Raw genomic sequence first — 23,421 nt, 5'->3', positions numbered from 1 at the left:
CAATCCTGTTGCCCCGGGCAGGGCCCCCTTCCCCCAGCCCAGGGGGCTCCCAGCCCCGTCCAACCTGGCCTTGAACCCTTCCAGGGAGGGGGCACCCACAGCTGCTCTGGGCACCCTGGGCCAGCACCTCACCATCCTCATCTTCCTTATAGCTTATCTAAATCTACACTCTTTCAGTTCAAAACTATTGTCCCTTGTCCTATAGACCTTGATAATAAGTCTTTCTCCATCTTATAAGCCCCATAGATATTGAAAGACCACAACAAAGTCTCCCTTCCCTTCTCCAGGCTGAACCCCCCCAACTCTCTCAGCCCGGCCCCCCAGGGGAGCTGCTCTAGCCCCCCCAGCATCTCCGTGGCCTCCTCTGGCCCCGCTCGAGCAGCTCCGTGTCCTTCTGCTGTTGGGGGCCCCCGAGCTGGCCCCAGCACTGCAGGGGGGTCTCCCCAGAGCGGAGCAGAGGGGGAGAATCCCCTCCCTGGCCCTGCTGCCCCCCCTGCTCTGGCTGCAGCCCAGGGCACGGGTGGGTTCTGGGCTGCGAGCGCACGGGGCTGCCTCACGGGCAGTTTTCCACCTACCAACACCCCTAAGTCTTTCTCCACAAGGCAGAGTTATGAAAGATATGATACAACGACAGCTGACTGCTAACAGCCCTGATCCAGAGCTGGTGAACCTTAGGAGGGATGGATCAAGGAGTGAGAAGAAATGAAGAATCTTGAGAGAGAACTATCCCAAGCCATCTAACAGACTAAAGGAGTCAACGGGTGAAAACAAGGCTCACGCACAGGAGCACAGGTGAGACCGATTCACAGCTAGCCATATCTGATGGATGTTTTATGGCAGGCAAAACTGAAGAGACTTCGGAAGATGTGAGACGAAGTGCCGCCTGTGCCGCCGCGCAGCCTCCGCCCCGGGGCAGGGCTCGGGCTGTGGGGGCGGCGCGGCGCCGTTTGGCGCCAACCGTCCGCCATGGAGCCGGAGCGGCTGCGGCGCCGGTTGGGTTCCGCGTTCCGGCTGCGGGGGCTCCTGCTGCGGGCGTGAGTAGCTCGGCGGGAGGGGAGCACGGCGGGTCAGCCCGCCCGGGACGAGCTGCCCGGGCTGGGCCCCGCGTTGGGCACCCCCCGGGCCGGTCCCCGCTCCGCCCGAGGCGGGGGGGTGGGTGTCTCCTCAAGCCTTCCACCGCAGGCTCTGGCGGTGTGGGGTTTGGTCAGGGACAGGTCCGCACCCCTCGCTTCGCCTTCTCGGGGATGTGGTGCTGCCTTGCCCTCCTCTTCCTCGCCTCCGCGCTGAGGCCTGGGGAAGCTCTCCTGCCTGGCCTGCTGCTGTGGGCATCCTCCATCCACTTCCACCCGTGCGGTGCCCGCCGTGGGTTTAGGTAGCACCAAAAGTTGTCAGGGATCTCCTCTTGGTCCCCTCCCTGATAGTCGTGCTGGATGGTTTGTTGTTTTGTTTTTTCTTTTTTTTTTTTTGGTCTTTAGCTAACCCTGGCAACTCTGGGATCTCTTTCTGGAGTTGCACTTCACAGTTCTGTGTTCAGCATCTCTTACTAGCGGAAAAAAAGTGGTATTTCCAAAGGTACATAATAATGTGTATTAATTAGAGATTGCAAGGTCAAAGAAAAGTGATTTTTGCTTGCAGCGGAAGGTGTCATGATTTATAAGAGTGCCTGGGGCTCTGTTGCTCGTATTTTTCTTTCCAAGATCATGCATTAAGTTCCATTTTGTTTCTGTGTGGATGGGACATGATTATTTTGGACAGTGTCCTGGCCCTTTCATTAGTGAAGAGTCCAAGTTCAGGGCTCCTGACTCCCACAGTTAAATGAAGTGAGACATTTTGAAGGTCAGGCAGTTAACCAAAATGCCAGTTTGGACTGGCTGACAGATGACGTTAATAAGAAAATTGTTATCTTTAACTGCAAGACTGTAGTCTAAGGATGAGGGTAGAAGTGGATTTCTAATCCTTGTGTTATTCAGAATTAAAAGAATTCCAATCTCAGAAATACTGGTAAACTGGAGTGGGTCCTGCAGGGGACTGTTAGGGTGGTCATGGGCTGGACCTCATGGTGTGTAGGGGAAGCAGGAATAGCTGGATTTGCTCAGTCTGCACAAAAGAGGGTGAAGATGGTCCAGCTACTTAACGGGGACTTAGCAAGAAGGAGCCAGTGCACAGGGAAGGGATGAGGAGCAGCAAGCACAGATTGCAACAGAAGAAATTCCACTCGTCCCATTCTAGTCTGCTCGATTCAAGAGAGATACTAAAAAAATGGTGAGGGTCTAGTAGAGGACCAGCAAGATAACCCAGCTCTGAGGTCCTCAGTACAGGAAAGACATGGACCTGTTGGAGTGGGTCCGGAGGAGGCCACGGAGATGCTGGGGGGGCTGGAGCAGCTCCCCTGTGAGGCCGGGCTGAGAGAGTTGGGGGGGTTCAGCCTGGAGAAGAAAAAGCTCTGCGGAGATCTCAGAGTGGCCTCTGAGTGCTTAAAGGGGGCTTATAAGAAAGATGGTAATGGTTTTAAACTAAAAGAGGGGTGGAGTTAAAGTAGATACAAGGAAGAAATTTTTTACAATGAGGGTGGTGAAACACTGGAGCAGGTTGCCCAGAGAGGTTGTAGATGTCCCCTCCCTGGAAACATCGAAGGCCAGGTTGGACACGGGGCTCTGAGCAACCTGAGGTAGTTAAAGGTGTCCCTGTTCATGGCAGAGGGTTTGACTAGTTGATCTTTAAGGTCCCTTCCAACCCAAACTACTCTGTGATTCTGTGATTCAAGGGTTGGAGAACTTGACATGGAAAAAATGGAAAGGATTTGGGTTTAACCTCAGGAAGGGAAGGCTCAGGAGGATCTAATCCCAGTCTTCCTAAAAAGTGGTTATTGAGAAGATAGAGGTACTTTCTTCTCAAGGATGCACAGCAACAGGGCAAGAGGCAATGGGCACAAGCTTCAAATAAAATCTGAATTGTAGGAATAATTAAAATTTAGAGTAGGTTGCCTAGAGAAGTGGTGGAATCTGCCTCGTTGGAAATACTCGAGGCTTGGCTCAATGGGGCCCTGGATGGCATAATCTGAGGCCCTGTTTACAGTAGAAAGTTGGACCAGATGGTCTCCAGAGGTCACTTCCAATGTAGATTTTTCTGCAATCCTATGAAAAAGTTATTCACAAGGGCAGTAGTTACACACCAGGGCAGGGCCAAGAGAGGTTGTGAGAGCTCTTTCCTTGGAGATGTTCAGAATTTGAGCAGCACTGTCAACGCTGTGACCGGCCTGTGCTGTTAGAGCAGAAAGCTGCACCAGGAGACCTTAGGGGGGTCCCTTCTGATGTGAATCTTTCGGTGGTTGTATGATTGCAGGATGAGGTTCTCTAATTCTTATCCTCAGTGTTTTCAATCCCGATGATTTTTTTCTTTGTTTGACTTAAACTAATGCATTATTATGCAGTACCAATTATTTGTACTTTTTTAATCAGAAGCTTTTATATTTACATCTGACAAAATTGGCATAGTTTGTATAAACTATTGAATATTAATTGCTTTTTGATCTGACTTTCTTCATTGGAATTAGGGATGCTCTGAAGTATCTTACTGAAGCTTTTCAGTCCATCAATGAAGTAGAACTTGACGATGTAATTGAAAATGTCATTGATGCCGTTGAAAAACAGCCTTGTAAGTAACCAATTTATTTTTCTTAAGCTTGCTAAGTTTATCTTCCGCTTATAATGTTATTTAGATAGAGTTAGTGGCAGCATATGCATTAAGGTATCATTCTAGTCTACTGGGTTGATCAAGATAAATGTATTTGTTGACATTTTGTTTTGTTAAATACTGATGTTTGTAATGTCAGCAGAAGATAGTATAATTCTGCCGTTTAAAAATTTGGCAGCCTGGTACTTCCTGACTTTTCCAACAGTAGTGAAATTTTTCAATGCCAGTTACTAAAAACACCTAGTTGAGTTTGTATGGACATCTTTGCATCTGAAACTATGATTTTAAATATTAAAATAAACCAAAGAAATAATGAGAAATTAATTCACTTCTTATTCAGTAGACCAGGTCCAGAAAAGAGTTTGGGCTTTTGACAGCTATAATCCAAAGAGCCTATCTGTGACTGCAGAAAGGGAACAGTTGCATTCCTTTGTTCAGAGATCACTGCCCTCACATCCAAGTGGAGTAGGAGATGCAAGTGCACCAGTATAATGGTCCAGCATATTATCTTAAACCAACTGTGGATGGAATTTAACCGTCGCCTGGATGTTCTCTGAAGCAGCGAGGCAGGTGCTGATGTTCTGTTATGTCAGCCTGATCTCATGATAGTAACACTGGGCAGAAGGTGCTGGTAACAGTTGGGGCACTGTAGCACTGGAGAAGCTGTACCAGCTTGGCATGTGAAAGTACATCAAATTCTGTAAATTACTAAGTCCAAAAATGCAATCCAGAAAACTCCTGGAAAATCCCATAAAAACATGAGACACTCAAAGGGTTGAGCTGGTTAGGTTCTCCCCACCCATTTGGTTCTGAGCACGCTTGAAGTTCCATCATCTTGGCAGGGGTATTTTGTCTGGGGACTACTTCTGGCTTAATTGGGACAGTATGTCCTGAAGAACACAGATCCAGTGTCCCTGCCCCTAAGTGCCGTGAAAGGCATGGAGTAGTAGCTCAAAATAGACTTGACACAGTCTGACAGCACAAAACATAGGAGTTGTAGCACCTTTAGTTAAAGATGTGACTGACAGAAGTGGCACTGATGCCTGATGTATGTGTGTTTACTGATCAGAGCTCATAAGAACTAGGAAACTTGGGCTCACTTCCAGTTTTTAGCTGAGGAGATTCAAATCCACATAAATGTGATCTAAAGTAAATACTAGGCCTTAGATGAGTTCAGGAAACCTTCCCAGCCTATCCTACTTAAACTGAATTAAACCAAGGGTGAGCACATGCATGTTTTGTAGTTTTACTAGAGCATAGACTACAGAAGTTACAGCTTTATATTCTTACTCTAGCCATGGTATAACAGATCATAGCTGATCAAACAGGGAGTAAAAGCAGTTTGAAGAACTGGTCCTGGGCTAGCATAAAGCCTGCTGGTACAAATTATCCACAGCTTTGAACGAATTTGGGTCTGTACAGGAAGCTCTAGGGCCAATGTAGTACATGCAGTCAGTGCACTCACCAATACCGGTCTTTGTCCAGGGTGAAATTTTGTGCTAAAATTCCCATATTGTCCATCCAACGTCCAAGAGTTTTTTGATGCTAGGGATATAGATGCAATTCAGACATGCTGGTCTTTCCTGTGATTCCTGCTAGCTCCTTTAGTGCTCCTTTTGCTCTAATATTCATCACTGTCTTACAGGAACTGCGATTTTAAGTCCCATGCCCTGAATAGGGAACTCGAGGGCAGGTTTTCATGTACTGGTTTCTGTTCCAGGAGCCCAGTAGTTAGGCTTAGCAATGCTGACCAAGTTCTTTTGTGAATCTGCGTTGATTGATCTTCCCTTCAAATTCAGCAAACATTAGTGTTTAGAAATATTTTAAAATTTCAATTACCAATTTAAATCTATGAAGACAACAGTGTGCCTATCTCCAAAATTGTGTTAAACTGTTTGAATACTTATTTATGACAGCAATCTGTGTGATAATGTTCTGGAACAAAATTAACCTCCAGAATGTGAAAGCTCAGATCTAACACATTTGTAGTATATTTGGCAGCTTTGCATAGACTATAATTGTCTTGTTCTCCATGTTTAGTGAATTAATGGTGGGCACAGTGTGTCTGGGGGGTTATTTTTTCACTAGAGATGTATCCTTCTGGTAAGAATATTAAGTGGTCCATTTGTAAAGAGAAAACAGTGCGTGTCATTAGCTTACTGAAAATACGCTTACTTGTGTAATATATTCCTCTGAGAAGACTGAGATTTGAGACCTACTTACTTTCTTACTGCTTTCCATAGGCTGCAGTTTTAATAATTTGAAATTTTCTTTTCAGTGTCATCTAATATGATTGAACAATCCACAGTGGAAGCAGCTGTCCAAGAATGTAGCCAGGCATCCGATGAAACTATGTACGGTGGCATTACTTTTTTATTTGAGGTTTAGAGGAGTTGGTATGCATTCCCTTATTTCTTCTTGGGAAATAAAGGTCAGGCATTTTCTGCAGTGCCACACACGCAGTAATTGCTTTGTGCTTTTGTCTTCCTGGTACTGTCTTTGAAGGTTAGTAATGTTCCTTAGAGAATTTGTTTTCATGGATAGGCCTCTAGGGGATTCTAAATATAATGCTGACATTCTGGAATTAAAATGCTATGGTTATGTGTTACGTGTGATACAGGTTGAATATTAACCAATGAAATAAACCAATAGTTACAATACAGAGAAAAGCTGTTACTTCTGTTCATGTCGTTATTTCCTTTTCTCTAAATCTAAATTATCTAAGGTTATTTTTGTTCCTTTCTTAAGATACTTCTTTTCTGAAAGCACTTGGAAAAGTTTTTCTCCATGGTGCTTGTTTCTGCTTTTTTGTATAGCAGAGATGTTTTTTGAAAACTGTGATTGATTTTCACCCTCTGATAACAAAGCAGAGAGCAATTACTTGAGTTTCTGAAAACGTTATTTGTGATGGTGATGAATGTGTTTCCTTTAGTGTTCACATTGTGTATTGACATCGTAATGCAAAGCACAGAAAGTTTGCTAGGCATGTCAATTAGATACTGTGATCCCACAGTTTATCAATATGAAGCAAATTTGGTTTTTATCTTTCTCCTTGTCACTGGATCTTTTATGATGCAGATTGTTTGAGTGTGACTTTTCTTCGTGTTGTTTTATATGCTTCATGTATTCTTTGCTCCAGAAGTGAAATCTGTGTGCGCGGATTCTCAGTACTAGAGTCCTGAAGGGAAGAGTTAGTTCTGCAGATCACAACTCCAACTGTGTTGCAGAAAGCCTGAAGGCAAAGTGTTGTAAGAAAGGCACTCTGAAGCCTAAGACATCACTGTTTGATAGGCAATGATGGTTGTCATGTGCTTGTAAGCCTTAGTGAAGGTTCATGGGATAATTTTATCTACTCTGATGGATTTGATTCACTTACAGTAAGAGGGAAATGAGAGGCATTGGGGAGAGAGTTGAACCAGTAAATGTAACGGGATGTATCAACTTGATTAATAGTTTTGTATGTCCATTGTTTAAACCTATTTGTGTTAACCATGCCAAGGCTGTTCTGTTGTCAAAAAAGATAGCAGGGGATGGTACGGAAAGGAGATGTATCCCTCTGCCATTTATAAACGAACTTTTGAAGAATTTCCTTTTTTGAATTAGAAGATGCAGTGGTATCCAATAGTTGGAGTGATGCAGGAGAAATGGTGATAGCGCGGGGTGACAGTGAACAAAACTATTCAGCATGTTTTGTTACTGTTTGTTTCATCCACTGCAGATAATGTTGTAAATGTATTCTTATTTCAGAGAAAATGTTTTCAACATTATTGGAGCCTTCGATATTCCACGTTATATTTATAATTCAGAAAGAAAGAAGTTTATACCGTAAGTTTTGCATGTTTTAAGTTTCAACCACTTCTTGTTTTAAGAAAAAAAATCTCTATATGGTGTAAAGCCTGTTTTCTAATCTTTTCCTTTTGGGTCTGCTCATCTCAAGCCTGAGTGAGGTGAGACAATTTTCTTAGTCTATAAAGAGCTAGTCAGGCTATATGATAAATACTGGCTCATAAATAAATGTGCCATTGAGTTTTTCCTAGTACAGTAGGATGAAACTGAAATGGGGACCTGTATGTCTCATGGCAGTGTGTTCTGTGCTGCCTGTGATATTACTGGCTCTGAAACTTCGGTGTTTATCAGATAGTAAAATACCCAACTTGTTTATGCCGTCTAATGAATAATAAAAGAGACAGTAAGGGTAAGGCCATACATCACTAAACGTAGCATTTTTTTGTTTGTTTTGTTTTTTTGTTTGTTTTTCACATTTGGCTGTTTAATTTTTTTAAAAATAATTTTGGTCTGTCTGTTGCATGTATTTATTTCTTAGACTGTAGTTTGCAACTCCTTGAGGCCCTAGGAGATTTCTAAGGAGAACTACAAAATCTAAAAAAGAAAAATTAGGAGCAATTGATAATCCCCCAGGTTGGAGAAAAGAAGAAGTTGTTGGAGAAATGAGTTTTAAATGTTCTACTATCTAAAGAATTTACTGTTAACAGCAAGCAGCCCAGACTGCTGCCCCCGAAAGAGGTTGTGCTTTGTAAAAGCTTGAAGTGGTGGTAACTGAGGAATGGATAGGAGTGTCCATTGTGAGGGGTTGCAGTGACCTTCATAGAAGTGCAACTCATTTTCTAGCTTTGGTCCATGATTCTGCTGGTCCAGCAAAAGCAATCTGTGCATATGCAGTAGGAGTTTTATTCCAGTGCCACTTTCCAGACTATTGGAAGCAGAGAACCCTATGAAGACCAACCTGCTAACCAAGAGGAAGAATCTATTCTTGATCATGGCCACTTAAGACATAACTGCTTTTTTAAAAAACGATTTCTGCAGAGCCCCATTCATGTGGAAGGATTAATCTTGAGGACTGTGAGTTAGAGGAAAATTAAGTGGAAGTAGCCTTCAAAATGCAGAAACACAGGATTAGCAGAAATCTTCCGCTTTGAGTAAATAAATTATGCAGTAGTATTACAGCTTTTGCAGCCTCCTACAACTTTTAGAACAATAAGTCATTTTTGTCTGTGGAATGTACCTTTTTTAATCTCAGTTGTGTTAATCTCAACTTCTTGCAGGCTGTCGATGACCAACTCTCCTGTACCAAATTTATTTGGAACTGCCAGAGATAAAGCGGAGTTGTTTCGTGAACGCTACACCATCTTACAACAGGTCAGGAAGTTTTGCTTTGTTTAACAAAATCTACAAACAAAATGCTGGTTTTTTTTTATTCTTAAAGTATAACAGTGATTTGTGTTGAGGTGCTTTTGTGAGCTACAGTTTAAATAAAATCTGAGTAAGAACAGCATCTGTACTAAGGTTTATCAGTCTTCTCAACTGTCACCATACAGCATGATGGATTCATGTGTTTCTGTATTTTAGCATTAAGAGGGGATTATGTACTTTCATGTGTGTCTTTCTCCTTTCCCTCCCGTAGTCTGTCTCTGTGCTATGTTTGATTAGCATGTTGTATGTAGTGCTTGTTGAGATAACACAAACCTGAAGCCCCGTGAAGCTCTCCTTCAGGCTCTCCTTGAAGCACTGAAGTTCACTTCTAGTTTAGTTCATTTATTAATTTTCCATTTTTTGAAATGCCCACTGAGAGCAGCCATCCCTTGTCATCTCTTGGCACGTGCATCTTGTCTTGTGAACGAATCCAGAACAGGATTCCCCAACACGACCCAGCACCGTGCACTTGCAGCCCAGAACCCACCCGTGCCCTGGGCTGCAGCCAGAGCAGGGGGGGCAGCAGGGCCAGGGAGGGGATTCTCCCCCTCTGCTCCGCTCTGGGGAGACCCCCCTGCAGTGCTGGGGCCAGCTCGGGGGCCCCCAACAGCAGAAGGACACGGAGCTGCTCGAGCGGGGCCAGAGGAGGCCACGGAGATGCTGGGGGGGCTGGAGCAGCTCCCCTGGGAGGCCGGGCTGAGAGAGTTGGGGGGGTTCAGCCTGGAGAAGAGAAGGGTCCGGGGAGCCCTTCGAGCGGCCTCCCAGGGCTTAAAGGGGGGACAGGAGAGGTGGGGGGGGGGGACTCTGGGTCAGGGGGTGTGGGCATAGGTCGAGGGGTGATGGTTTTAAGCTGACAGAGGGCAGATTTAGGTGAGATCTGAGGCAGAAATTGTTCCCTGTGCGGGGGGTGAGGCGCTGGCCCAGGGTGCCCAGAGCAGCTGTGGGTGCCCCCTCCCTGGAAGGGTTCAAGGCCAGGTTGGACGGGGCTGGGACCCCCCTGGGCTGGGGGAAGGGGGCCCTGCCCGGGGCAGGGGGCTTGGAACCAGATGATCCTTAAGGTCCTTTGCAACCATTCTGTGGATCTATGATTCTGTGACAGTAGCTGCAGGTACTGACAGCAGCTGTAGGTCGTGGCTCTGCACCAGGCTGTGCATACAGCTGGAGTCAGCCCCTCAGCACCCGCTGTCTCATCATCCCTTAGAAGAGGGTCACAACCCTGTTCTTTCCTTTCTTCCACTCACCCCACAGGTTTGGATCCAGTCCCATGTCACCCGCCTGCTTACTCCGTGCTGCGCTCTGCCCTGCCTGTGTTGTGCAGCCCAGTGGGAGCAGTGGTGGGATGGGGAGTGAGTTGCTGATCAGACGACTTGGTAGTTGTTTTTCAGGTGTTTTCACTAGCTGCAGCGGGCTAATCCACAGCACAGATCCTGCTCGGTGCTGGCAGGTACTGCACGCACCTAACTGGCCGTGCACAGCCCTGGCCCGAGGTGTGAGCGAAGCGGCTGGAGGCAGGGAGACAGCCAGCACAGCTTTTTGTCTGTGCCAGCCCGTGGGCAGCAGGGAGGCACCCAGCTGAACTGCGGGAACCGAGTGGATACCCCAGAGCAGCAACAACTCTCTGTCTGCCAGGGAATTAACTGCCACTAGGAGCGTGTGTACTGTAATTGGGACCCCCTGCTCTGGAAGACAAGTTAACCATTCACCGAAGAAGCTTTAGTTCATACAAACGGCCATCAGGATCAGTGAAACCTGCTGGACTTGGCACACTCCACAGAACAGCTGGTTTCTGTGAAAAGCAGCTGGAGGTGTCCATAGAGTGTAGATCCTGAAGCCTCCTTTCCCTAGACTGTATTGTGCTATTGCACCTCTTTGCCTGATGGTTTCACATAGACTCTCTGTTGTACAGGTTTTGTGTATGGTTGGTGTACATGCTTTTCTGCTCTCCAGAAAAGTGAAGGTTCAGGTCACTATGTGCGATGGGGCTGCTGATAGCACTTACTGCATGTGTTACATGGGCTGGTAGCGATGGGTTTGTTCCAAGGCGAGGCTTTCAGACTGCATGAAAAACAGTGAAAGAAGTGAAAATTTCTACAATGCATTTTCTTCATGCTCTCAACAGTTCATCTGTTAGTGTAGCTTGCTCCTGTTATTAAAAAAAAAAAAAAAAACAAAAACAAACAAAAAAAACAAACACCAACAAAAAAACCCCAAACCCGAGTTGCTTACTTTTAATAGGCCCTGCCCTGACACCTGCTCTTTTCCATGTAGTTAGTGTTTAACACAGTTTACCTTCCCTTGCTCTCCCACCCCTTCTTTCCAGATAGTCAGAAATAACTTCTCTTAGAAGGATTACAGATGCTTCAATGTTACTTTTTTGGGCTTAGTTTTATTGTCCAGTATCTATTTCTTAGAAGCAAATTCTTGTCAAAAGAACTGATTATGCTCAACAAATTAAACATTGCTGAATAAAATACAGTAAGAGAACTTAAAGTATTTTGTATAGTGGTTGTAATGAACTGGCATTTTGACAGTGCTCATTTATTTTTAAACGGGACTACTTCAATTTTGGTTTCTGCAGAGGACTCATAGACATGAGTTGTTTACTCCTTCAGCAGTCGTTGCTCATCCTGATGACAATGGGAGCAAATTCCAGGTAAAAATCTGTTTTTTTTCTTGCCAAGGGAACTGTGCTTGTGTTATACTTTAATGCAGTAATAGTTCTCCAGTGACATCTTAGTTTTACATCCAATATGAGTAATGAATGGAAATGAGTTATTTTTGATCATTTTTAGCCTGCATGTCAAAAATGCAGTTATTTGGCTCAGATCAGCACAATGACCAAACCGCTGAAAAGCAGCTATGAAGTGCAAGAGAAATGTGGCTTCCTGAGGTGGAAGGGCGCTAGCTGTTCAGCTTGCTGCACTTTACTTCCCTCTGCTTGGGGTTATTTTCCCTGCTTCTCTCTTTCACAAGCACTAGAGTCACAAACTTAAAATTGAATAAGGCCATAACTTTAATCTGTTCTGTCCCTATCTCAGCTTTCTCATATTAAGTGTTCTTGCTATATTATGTAGTTATTACATACTGTTAAAAAAAGATGAACGTGTGTGTGTGTCAGTCACTGGGTACCAAATAACAGCTTTTGCTTTGCTTAGCTTCCCTGCTTCTCCCTGTTAGGAGCGTGCCATCACATAGAAAAAAGGAACTGACCTTAGCTGAGTCGAGCCTGCATCTCCATCCAGGCTTTACAGGCATCTTTCTCCCTTGACTGCTTCCTATCCTCCCTGTCAGCAGTGGCAAATGCATTGCTGATGCTGGTGTCGTAGGAAGATTGTCTCCCTTAACTGCATCTTGACAGACTGAAATAAGTTTGTCCAGAAACAGCAGACAGCATGCTATGCGATGTCACCTGTGTTACTCTGGAGTGTTCTCTCTCATCCATCTCAGGTTCCTCAATAAAAGTAATTAATGTTACTGCATGCATGCAGGCTGGCCCTGTGGTTCAGATTGGATCCTGCTGAGGATCCAGTTACTACAATTGATATTCTTAGGCAAGAGCAGAAATTGCCACTTGCTCTTTTCAATTTTAATCCTGTTGTAAGCAAAATAATCACAATAAACATTTACTTGCTAAGCAGTTCTTTATGCTGGCAGCCATTATTGGAAATCTTTTCTTAAACCTTGCTCCATTTGTTGTTCAGAAATGTGTCCCTGGTTTTTCTGATGAGCCTGTATTCTCTCATAGATCATTTGTGTATTTATGTAAAAACATGTGCTGTGTGGTGCGTTGTCTTGCTTGCTTAAGAATAGATATATGGAGAGCTTGATTTAATTGTTATTTGATTCTTTGCCTTTGGTTCCAGCTTAAAACAATAGAAACTCTACTGGGCAATACAGCTAAAGTAGGAGAAGTGATTGTGCTTGGGATGATAACTCAGCTTAAGGAGGTAGGTTGCTTTTTATTGTGGAAATCTAGGTCACCATTCATTCAGTGTTATAATATATTAGAAAATATTTATAATGTATTAGAAAATGAGAAAACTTAAGTATCTCACCACTTTATCCCATAGTGTCAGTCAGTGGCAGAACTCCCATCAGTGTCAGTGGTGCAAGATCCATTCCTTAAGAGAAGACTTTGCCACAAGCAGTCGGTGTTAGTGTGTGAAGGAAAATGTCTTTATCTTCTTGCTACAGAATCTTGTAATGCTTTATGTCAGCAACCAGAACCAGGTGTATTTTTTTAGGCATGCCCCTTGTTGATATGCTGGAGCTTCCAGTGACTCTGTTTGGACTTGCCGTTGCATTGGACTGTGGTTGTAGAGGAGGGGGTGCACCAGCAATCCAAACTGCAGCAGCTCAGAGGAAAGGTCCTAGGATACACTTACTATAAAATACATTGTTTTCAGTTCTGATAGTGCATTCTAATATTAAAACTCACTGAATTATTTCTAAATGCTGACTGATAGATGCTTCTGTTTGAAACATTTATGTGCTTGGGTGGATTTTGCTTTATAATTAATCCTGTTTTTTAGGGGAAATTTTTCCTAGAAGACCCTACAGGAGTCGTCCAGCTAGACCTTAGTAAAGCCATATCCTTTTTCTGTGATGTAAGAGTTGAAGAAATTTTCTGTAGACCTGGAGAATTTTAAATTTAATAATAAATCAGTACTGACCATTAAAAATTACGTAGGGAGAATTGCAGGTCTGTCTTTTTCCTTCTTTTCAAATTACTTTGTTGCTGCAGCTCAGTGCCCTTTCACAGAGACCGTCAGGACAAGGTTAGTATTCCTCCTAGTGGTAGCAGAGCGTGTTCCTGTTTGCGGGCTGTTCATGAACTTACCTGCTCAGCTACCAGGTAATTAATTGCCCATCTCTTAAGGCAGCCTGTGAACTTTCAGTAGTGTCCAAATATATTACACCAGCTGGGAAGCAGACGTTGGCTAACAAACAAGTTTAAGAGTCCTGATCTAAGAAAAATGTATTTCTTAACCTTTCTGCACCAGTTCCACAGTGGTTTATATACTGAATCATGCTTTGTCTTGGCAGAAGGTAAAGCAGACTGTTTTTTCTTAGCTTGTAATAAGTTATTCTGTTAATGGCTGTTGCTGCAGTTACATGTCTGCCAGATGTGGCTGAACAGACAAGTCTCATGTTGTTGAGGCTTGACCATAATTTGAGTTTGTGACTAAGATTTTTGGCCCTAAGCCTTTCCCATTACCTCGTGAGCTCTGGAGGCAGAGAACAGAGCTCTGCGAAATTTGTGGTTTTCAGCGATGTCGGTGGGATGTGAGCATCTGCAGCAGCTTTGAGGATTGGCCTTAGTTAGCCTGGCTCCAAGATGCTTGGAGGAAATATGACTAGAATAACCAAATAGTATGATTTAACAATCTGAAAATGCTGCTTTCTGTTGGCAAAGCTTTGGTCCTTCAGAGGCTTTAATGAGTCTTCGCATAAAGATGATGTAAGGGCTTACAGATATGGAGCGTTGTTCTAGTAAAATGATGGACTGTTTGTAGAGTATTACTCTGTGCAATATACATAATCCCAGTCTATTTTCTAATAGCGTCTTTTCTGTTTAAAATGCATAAAGTAAATAGAAGTTAGGAGCACAAATGATAGCGGGGACAAATACCACCCTTTTAATTCTGTTCCTCTAACAGGTGGGACAGTTCTTGAGAAAGGGTACAGTTTGATGGAGACTCTTCTGGGGCAGGACCAGCAAACAGGATTCCTGTTTCCCTGCATTCTTCTCAGTTGGGTTGAGAAGGTTGTTTATGTGTCTGTGCAGCAAATCCATTCAAAAAGTGTCTGGGGTAAAAAAAAATAATTGGTTTCTTGCTCAGCCTGTTTTTCAGCCAGGTAGTTCCCTGGTCTGGTTCACCACTAAAGAGCACAGGGGCTGGTGTTATCACAAGAGAGGGATTGATGGAGGCTGAGGCCAGCTATGCAGCACAGCTGCCAACTGTCTGACTAATGTCTAGGACATGATGTTGTTAGAAAAACTAAAGGTTATTTTGTTGTCTCTTAGGTTGGTATGAAGATGAAGTTTTTCATGTGAACGCTTTTGGATTTCCGCCTACTGAACCTTCTGCTACCACTAGGTATAAAACTGACTTTTGGCAGCCTCACTCCATATTTTGTTATGTGTTTCTAAGCAAGCGCATTATTATTTTATAATTTCTGTGACATGAAAGTATGCTATTCTTCCCCCTCCCCACATGCTTCAAAATAAATAGTTTTAAGGAAGCAGTTCTAGGACTTGCTGTTCTGCATGGACCGGTACTAAAGCCTGTAGCGTTAGCAGAGAAATCCTTCCACAGGCTGTTGGGTTCTGCATATTAGTAACAATTGGGATCTAAGCCCTTCTCAGTTGCAAAACTAGGTAAATATTACACGGGAATAAGAAGTTCCTTGTTGCTCAAAGATTAGATGTGGGAAAGAACCTGGGATAAATTTTTACCCTGAGATGATCTGTTAAGTTACAGCAGGGCAGTGCTCCTGCTTTATGTCTAGGTGACTGCCATTTCTCTTCCTTGGTTTCTCCATAAAGTAGTCAATGATTATTGATACCATCTGAGCAACCTATCACCATAATAATAATCATTAAAATGATTTAAGTGGGCCATAATTAAAACTACTAATGATTTGGGAAGAAAACAGGACTAACTTGAATATTTTAATGCTGTAGAGCCTTCTATGGGAATGTAAACTTCTTTGGAGGGCCTTCTTCGGCTTCAGTGAAGGCTTCTGCAAAACTAAAGCAGCTGGAGGATGAAAATGAGGATGCGATGTTTGTATTTCTTTCTGATGTATGGCTGGATCAAGCAGAAATACTGGAAAAGCTTCACACAATGTTTTCAGGTAGGTGATAACTGCTTTGACTCTGAGCCATGTTTTAGAGAATTTTTACCATTTTCCTTAAGCCCTCAGCAGCCTCAGTGAGTGGAGCTGACGAGTGCAGCAAGGCAATCTGATGCCTAGCTGGTCCTCAGGCCCCTGCTGTGGCTGTGTTCACTCCCCCTTGGCATGGGCTGGAAAGTCTGACCCAGTGGTGAGCTAATTCAGGGATTACCTCATCAGAAAACTAATTGCCTTTGTTAGAAAATTACCTTTATGCTGGTTTAGCTTTGTGAACTCTTCATCATGTGGTTGCTCACGGGAGCATCCCTGTCAGTCAGGGCAAGCTGGATGGTGTACAACTGACAGCAAGACAGTGGTTTGTGTGCCTTTTTTCAAAAGTATACTTTTAAAAAAAAAGTCAGGGAATGATTTTCAGGAGTCCTGTTAATTGCTGTGTTGTGCATTTTTGATGAACTTCCATTTTAAAAAACCTAGAATAAGCCCAACTGTTGCATTTTTTTTGGTAGGATCCCACTGAACCCAAGCCCTAAGCCAGTGAAGTCTCACTCTAATTTTAGTGACAGCTATTTGCATTTCATGGTTGTTATTGTATTTCTTTTGGATCTTTCTCCAACAGTTTTTAAAATTGGATTGTATTATATTTTTGTGAGCTGACGCTTTCTTTTCATAAATCACTTAGTACTAATACTGCTTTGGACAGTAGCCATTTTATGTACTGTGGCAAGAATGTTTCCCATGCTCGTGGAAGTTCTTCCTAGGTTTAGTTTAAAGAAAACTTCTTCATCAGAGATCAGCAGTCCCTCAAATGCTTTCTGGTTCTACCAATGAAAAAATGTCAGTTACTTTTAAAATATGAACTGTTTTTTCCACGCATCGTTACATTAGTAATGTTGACAACATTTGGATAGCAAGCATCTGCAAGATCTGTGAATTGCTTCTTTGTATTCCAGAGCGGTTTTGGAACAGCTTGTCCTGTCTGTTTTAGGTAGAATGAAAGTGTGAGAGGGTGGCTGCTTTAAAAATAAGCAATATAAAATTAAGGGTGGGAAACCGCTACTCACCTAAAGAAAATGGGACGCACATTACCACACTCATCCAGAAGTTACGAAACCGGTACACTATCTTGATCAAAGTTGGCAAGATCTCTGAGGCAAACTGAACTTGACCTAAGATTGCATATGCTGAAGTAATAAAGGGCCTTTGGTCAGTGAGGTTAATATACTGAACTCAACTGGCAAAGATGCATACATTGCATTTATTATTTTGAGACTTTTATTTAATAGGCAACTAATAAGCTTCATAATTATAGACTACAAATAATAGCTGAGTGGAATAGCAAAGAAAAAAGTCATTTCTCTGGTATAAACAATTCTGTCCTATTTACCAACTAGACTGAAAAATAGCAAAGTAAATCCAAGTCTGGTGCTGCATGTTAGGAAAATGGAGAGTAACCTGGAACGTGGGATGAATGCCTAAGTATATGGTTTTATTTTTATTTTAGGGATGGGAATCAGGTTTCTTTTTTTACTCTTTGCTATAAAGCATGTGTTTGTGGGTGATTAGTGATATTGTGAGGATTCATCAGATTCTTAAAATGCGCAGGCAATTCCAGTTACTGTTGCTTTATAATGCCAAAGAGCGAATTAAATGTTGGTAGATCCCTTGAATTGGAATGATGCATGTGGATTAATAGTAATCCATTGCTACCTACTTGATATTTTTCTCTTTAAGGAAAATGTGTGGTTTTGAATTGTATTATTTATTATAATTGTACTTTGTGTAATTATATGACTGGGTCAATAGTTAGCTGGATGCACACAAACAATGTTGTTGGAACTGGGCTTGTAAATAACAGAGGCTTCCTTGAAGTGACATTTGTACATTGCCATTATCCTTTTTAAGCTAACAAAAGCCTGCATCAAGAAAATAGTTCAGGTGTATTAACAGCAGCAGAGCTTGAAGTGCTGTTTCAGTTTGTGCCTTTCATGGAATGGCCTGGAGGCTGGATGCTGAAAGATACTGAAGTGAGTGGATATACTCACAGATACTCTTTTCCTAGGTTATTCCTCTGCACCTCCAACCTGCTTTTTCTTTTGTGGAAATTTTTCATCTGCACCATATGGAAAAAATCAAATTCAGTCACTGAAAGGTAAGGAAGTCTTTGTGTACAGTCAGACACGTACATTAAATTAAAATAATGATGGCAAAACAAATTAAGAGAGCAGAAAATAAACCCTTATTTTCTAAGTGACACATTTCGTAATGTACTGAAGTATAGGGATGATTCGTATAATTTGTGTTTATTGTCTAAGCAGGTGTGGTATCATAGATTTTTTTTTTTTTTTTTTTTTTTTTTCCTGACTAGGTTCTTTGAAGGCTCTTGCAGATATTATATGTGAATATCCCAGCATTCATAAAAGGTACACAGCAAAGTGCTAAGAAAAGGGAAATTTGTTTATTTTGTGAAATCTTTGCTTTAATTACTTTAAGAAATTATCAGATACCATGTTTTCTCATTATTATGAGCCAGCTATGATCAGATAGCAAGCTGGTCTTCTAACAGGCCTGTAAGTTTGTTTTGTGAGCAGTGTAAGGTTTTGATTTTTATCTAAAATAGCTTGGTCATGGAAGCTGCTATTGAGTGAGCAAAGGTGAAACTGCCTCTCTCTGGAACATTTTCCACATGGATTAAACATTGCCCATGATTCCCTCAAAAGCACTATTTGGGTGAGCCCTTTTCCCCTGGAATTCCCTTGAAATCAGCGGGGTTCTGCCTGAGCAATGCTGCTTTATAAGCTGATGTTGAAGTCCTGATGCTGCTGTGAGCGCTTACAGACCTTCTGTACCAGCCCCAGAAAATTTCGTCTGAAACACTGATTGCTGCTGACACGGAAGCATCTTGTTTCTGTCTCTTCCATTCTTGCATACATGGTTCTCCATGGCTGCTGGTTTGAGAGCTAACCAAGGAAATGCAATCCTCCAGAGGAATCTTTTATTTATCCCTTCTTGTATCCCTGCTCTGTGGGAGTCCCATTTCAGGCCTGGAGAACTAAATCCCTTCTACAGAGATTCGAGTATACAAGGGAGAGTAAAATAAGGAGGCAGCTAGGCTTATCCCTTCTGGCTTCTGATATTTGAATTCATAACAGTAGCCCCTAAGTAGACCTGATTCCTGGAATGGGCCCCAAAAGCAGGAATGGCCACAGCCTGCGGGTCTTGAGCTCCGTGTGAGGTGTAAGCAAGCGTACCTCCTGTACCGATCCCCCGTCCTCTGTCCCGGTGGGGCCCTCCTGGTGTGCCGCTGCCTGATTATCTGGGGTCCCCGTATGGGATCCTGGAACCCATTGCCACCGAGTCCTGAGCCAGGCTGCACACCTGGTCTGTCTCCCTTCCCACAGTTGGTCCCTCTTGCACGGTGAACAGTTTTTAAGGTTTGCTCCACTTTAATGAGGAATGGATGTGTACTTTATGCCTTAGTCGTGATTTATGTGGTTCTTAAGGTCAGGAAGAGCTGTCATTTCTGCCCCAGAATAGGTTATTTGCATGCATCTGGGGAGTAATGGCTATATGTAACCAATATTTAGATACTTACAGGATCATTTTGTATAAAAGTGATATGTTGCACATTTTACAGTAGTCGATTTGTGTTTGTTCCTGGCCCTGAAGACCCTGGTCCTGGTTCTATTTTACCAAGGTCAGTCTGGTTCACTTTCTAAAATTTTGGAATTTTGAGTTAAATAGTTAAAGAAGGTAAGAGTCTTTGTTGATGCCTTCTGTTGCTATTTATTTTAGACCTCCTCTGGCTGAAAATATTACTCAGGAATTCAGACAGCTGGTGCCATTTTCAGTTTTCACCACAAATCCTTGCAGGTAACAGTGTAACTTACTGCAATTTTTCATGGGGTTCTTTTACTGAATGACTAATTTACGTGCAGATGTAATTTTCAAAAATGACAAATTTTTGAAACATTTGTCTTTATTAGAATTCCTCACTTGCATTAATTATAACTAGTTTAAAATATAATAAATAGTGATGAAAGGAAGTGGTGCTAGAAGTTTGATAGCAAGTATCAAAAGCATCATGTATTTTCTGCATCTGCTGAGAATGAAGAGAATATGGGAGAGTATTATTTTCATGCTTTTTTGTTTTGCCATACTAGAGGGAGATCAACTTTATAATGCAGCTTCCTGTCTTTTAGTTTCATCTCTATTTAATTTCATTGATGTTTTCCGTTTAGGGTTCAATATTGCACCCAAGAAATAATTATCTTTCGTGAAGATTTGGTGAACAAAATGTGCAGGAACTGTGTCCGCTTCCCCAGCAGCAACATGGACATTCCCAACCATGTGAGTTGTGTTCAACTCTTTTTGCTAAGATCTCCTTGACTTCTTTTTTAATCAGCCGGTCTGCATTTAGGGTGCTCTGATCTGTGTTCTCATGACACGTTGCAAGATTAACTGAGAGGGATAGTAAGAAGGATCTATACATTTAGTATTATTACCTTCATTTCCATCTTGACAGTAAAATAACTGAAACCATGATACTGATCGATGGCATTGAGTCATTCTGACTGTCCCACTGCAGGTGCCCTTGAACCCACAACTTCATAGCAGCTGACTGTTGGTGTATGAGCATAGCAATGAATGTTGTACCAAGAAACATTGATTCCTAAAGGCAAAGTTTAATATAAATTAACTTTTAAAAAAAAATTTAATCAATTAACCAGTGACATTTGCAGTAAAGCAGCATGTCACTTTTCCAAAAGGTCATCTGTGTCTTCTGTCTTCCCACTTGAAGTCTTAATCCTGCTTTTGGTACATCGCCACAGCACTCTGAGTTATGATTCTAGTTAATGAATGCACATCAGGAGTTGATAGGACTTACCTGATGCAATTGAATGCGAATAATCCAGGCAGTACCGGCTCATTGTGGTGATGGATGGAGTCTTGTTTCTGTTTATTTTATAGGGTGTTTTTTTGTTTGTTCGTTTGACTCAGAAACTTTCAGCTCTTTTTTCCGTCATTCCTCGTGACAGTGCTCAGTTTCTTTGTGAACACAGGGTACTCATTGTGGACACTGATGCACCTTGGTTTTGGTTTGCATGTTTGCGTACATGTATGTGTACGCTGCAAGCTATCACTTCCCTGTACTCATACAGGGCTTTCTCAGGTGTGGGAGGGAAAGAATCATGAAGGAAATGTAGAATTATGTATTGGAACTCTTTCTGCTGGTGAGAATATTGGGTTGCTTTTGTATACTTCAGTTTTTCTCTGCCTTTTCTGCCTGTCATTAGTTTTTTTAATTCAGCTATCAGTGTAAAAAGGAGAATGGGAAGGGGAAATCTTGTTACTAACATTAGATTGAATTCATAGTGTCTTTAGGCCTTGTACAGTGTTAGTGGAATAACTGGGCTTATACTTGGTACATCATTTTCTTTCAACAGCAGACCCTTCCACCAATTCGCTGTAGTTATTTTGGCCCTTTGGGAAAAATGGAACCTAATGGTAACTATATGAATGATTAGAAATAATAGAAGCTTTGAAGGGGCTTGAGGAGAGAGTTGTAGGAACCAAAATGCCCTGTCTGGAATTTGTCAGATGAAAAAGCAAATGAAAGGGGGCAGCTGGTGTCTGGAGCAGGGCAACTCCCAGTATAGCCAAAGGAATTGAAATCATTTCGGAATCAAATGATTTCCTCAGTTCAGGGAAAAGACTGTGTTTAAGCGTGGGTCTTGTGGTTAACTGGTACTGTGATGAAAACCATGAAGAAGGAAAACAAACAAACAAACAAACAAACAAAAAAACCAACCAAACAAAAAAAACACAAAACAAAACAACAACAACAAAAAACACAGAATGAAAGTTATGACAATGTTGGCACTTCCTGGGTTGGAGGAACAGGTAAGCAGATGTCTCTCTTGGAGAGTGATTGATGAAACTGTTTAAAGATCTTCAAATATTGGCTGATAAGTTTCAGAAAAACTTAAAAAAAAAAACCCCACAACAGGCACACACACACAAAACGCAGCTGACTGTTGTAGGGGAGTTGCTGCTTTACTCTAGACATCAGTGATAATCAGAGGGAGTAAGATACACAAAAACCATTTCCAGATTCAAAGCTTCTTTATTAACAGAGCATTAGCATCTACAGGAATGAGTTTGACTTGCAGAAAATGGTTCAAATTAACTATTTATGTTTATCTTGCAGTTTGTAAAGACTATATTATCACAAGCACATCTGACGCCACTGCCGTTGTATGTTAGCCCTGTGTACTGGGCCTATGACTACGCCCTGAGGGTATATCCTGTGCCAGATATGCTCGTCATTGCAGATAAATATGACCCATTCACTGTTACCAACGTTGACTGTCTTTGCATAAATCCAGTAAGATTTCTGTATGCTTTACCTAAATAAGAAGGGGGTGCAGTCGCATTCAAGTGTGTCTCTTTCTATTTGTACAATATTTTACTGACACAAGTGTGCTATATACATTTTTCTTTACAGGGTTCATTTCCAAGAAGTGGATTTTCATTCAAGGTATTCTACCCCTCCAACAAGACTGTTGAAGACAGGTAAATATGTTCAGTTTCTCATTTAAAAGGAAGTATCTTCCTACTTGCTAACCTTCTCATTATTAGGAGGAACACAGAAAATCACTTCTATAAGCAGAGTGAATGTTCGAGCAGTTTAATGTAGACTTATGCTTCATATGTAGGCAGTGTAAGAAATCCAAATGTCTACAACTAAAATAATAAATTTAGAAATTACAGTCAAGTAACAACGATGGTCCAAAAGTAAAGGGAACGATAGTGTACTGTATGATTTTCAATAATTGAGACCAAATAGGGTAGAAGATTAGTTTCCATAGATGATGCTTGTTACATAGGTTAATTACACTTACTATTCTTGGTTCATTCTGTGATCATCAAGCCCAGAAGCCACTTTCATGGTTTGATTTCACATATTTTAAATCTGTACTTACTAATTCCAACTGTGCTTCCACTGACTGGAAGGGCATCTGCAACACCAAAAAGCATCAAGAAGTATCAAAGGGCTTATAACTGTGATGAAAATTGCCTGTTTGAAATAATGATGGTAGAACCCAATGGGAAAAGTGCAAATTTGTCTTGTCTGATTCAGTTTCATGCCTTATTGCAGAAGCTGTGTTTTTCTCAAACAGGAGTGTGTAACACCCTCCACCCTTCCACGGGAATTGATAATAGCTTAACCCATGTTCTATACTTGAGTATAGAAAATATCATAGCATGAGATGCTTTAGGGTTTTAAATAGTTTAAAACATTATTAAGCCTTTCATAGATCAAGAAATAGAATAGTATTGTGAACTAGCTTTTTAAAAAAATAAGTATTGTTTTTATTTGGTATTTTCAGCAAGCTTCAGGGTCTTTGAATTTCTGCGAGACTACAAAAAGGGAGCAAGCCTCTGTAAAGCCAACCATAGCACTCATTTGAGATGGATTGATTTTTATGATGTATTATAGACTGTTTGTAATCCATGTCAAAGCCAAAAGTGGTCTATTTTGTACACAAATAAACTTTTACAGGAAAAGATACTGGTGCTAGTTTCAATAAAATGTAGAGTGACAGTGAAGATTAACTGGCAAAACCTAATAAAAGAAGGCAACGGGAGAAACCA

General features: G+C 42.0%; 1 protein-coding gene across 1 annotated transcript; it reads left to right on the top strand.

Moving 5' to 3' along the window:
• Positions 1-929: 929 nt before the first annotated feature.
• Positions 930-23,334, top strand: POLE2 (DNA polymerase epsilon 2, accessory subunit). The gene is made up of 19 exons (XM_033003013.2): positions 930-1,034; positions 3,554-3,654; positions 5,972-6,047; positions 7,441-7,518; positions 8,757-8,850; positions 11,483-11,557; positions 12,768-12,851; positions 13,437-13,493; positions 13,905-13,953; positions 14,933-15,005; positions 15,593-15,765; positions 17,825-17,914; positions 18,131-18,185; positions 19,400-19,459; positions 19,558-19,635; positions 20,004-20,112; positions 21,974-22,150; positions 22,271-22,338; positions 23,157-23,334. The coding sequence occupies exons 1-19, from the start codon at positions 967-969 to the stop codon at positions 23,173-23,175; spliced, it is 1,584 nt and encodes a 527-aa protein (XP_032858904.1). The 5' UTR covers positions 930-966; the 3' UTR covers positions 23,176-23,334.
• Positions 23,335-23,421: the final 87 nt, after the last annotated feature.

This window comes from Tyto alba, unplaced genomic scaffold, assembly GCF_018691265.1.
Source record: "Tyto alba isolate M040663 unplaced genomic scaffold, T.alba_DEE_v4.0 Super-Scaffold_29, whole genome shotgun sequence".
Taxonomy (NCBI): Eukaryota; Metazoa; Chordata; class Aves; order Strigiformes; family Tytonidae; genus Tyto; species Tyto alba.
The sequence above is the reverse complement of the archived record's forward strand: the minus strand, read 5'-3'. Positions and strand labels throughout refer to the sequence as shown.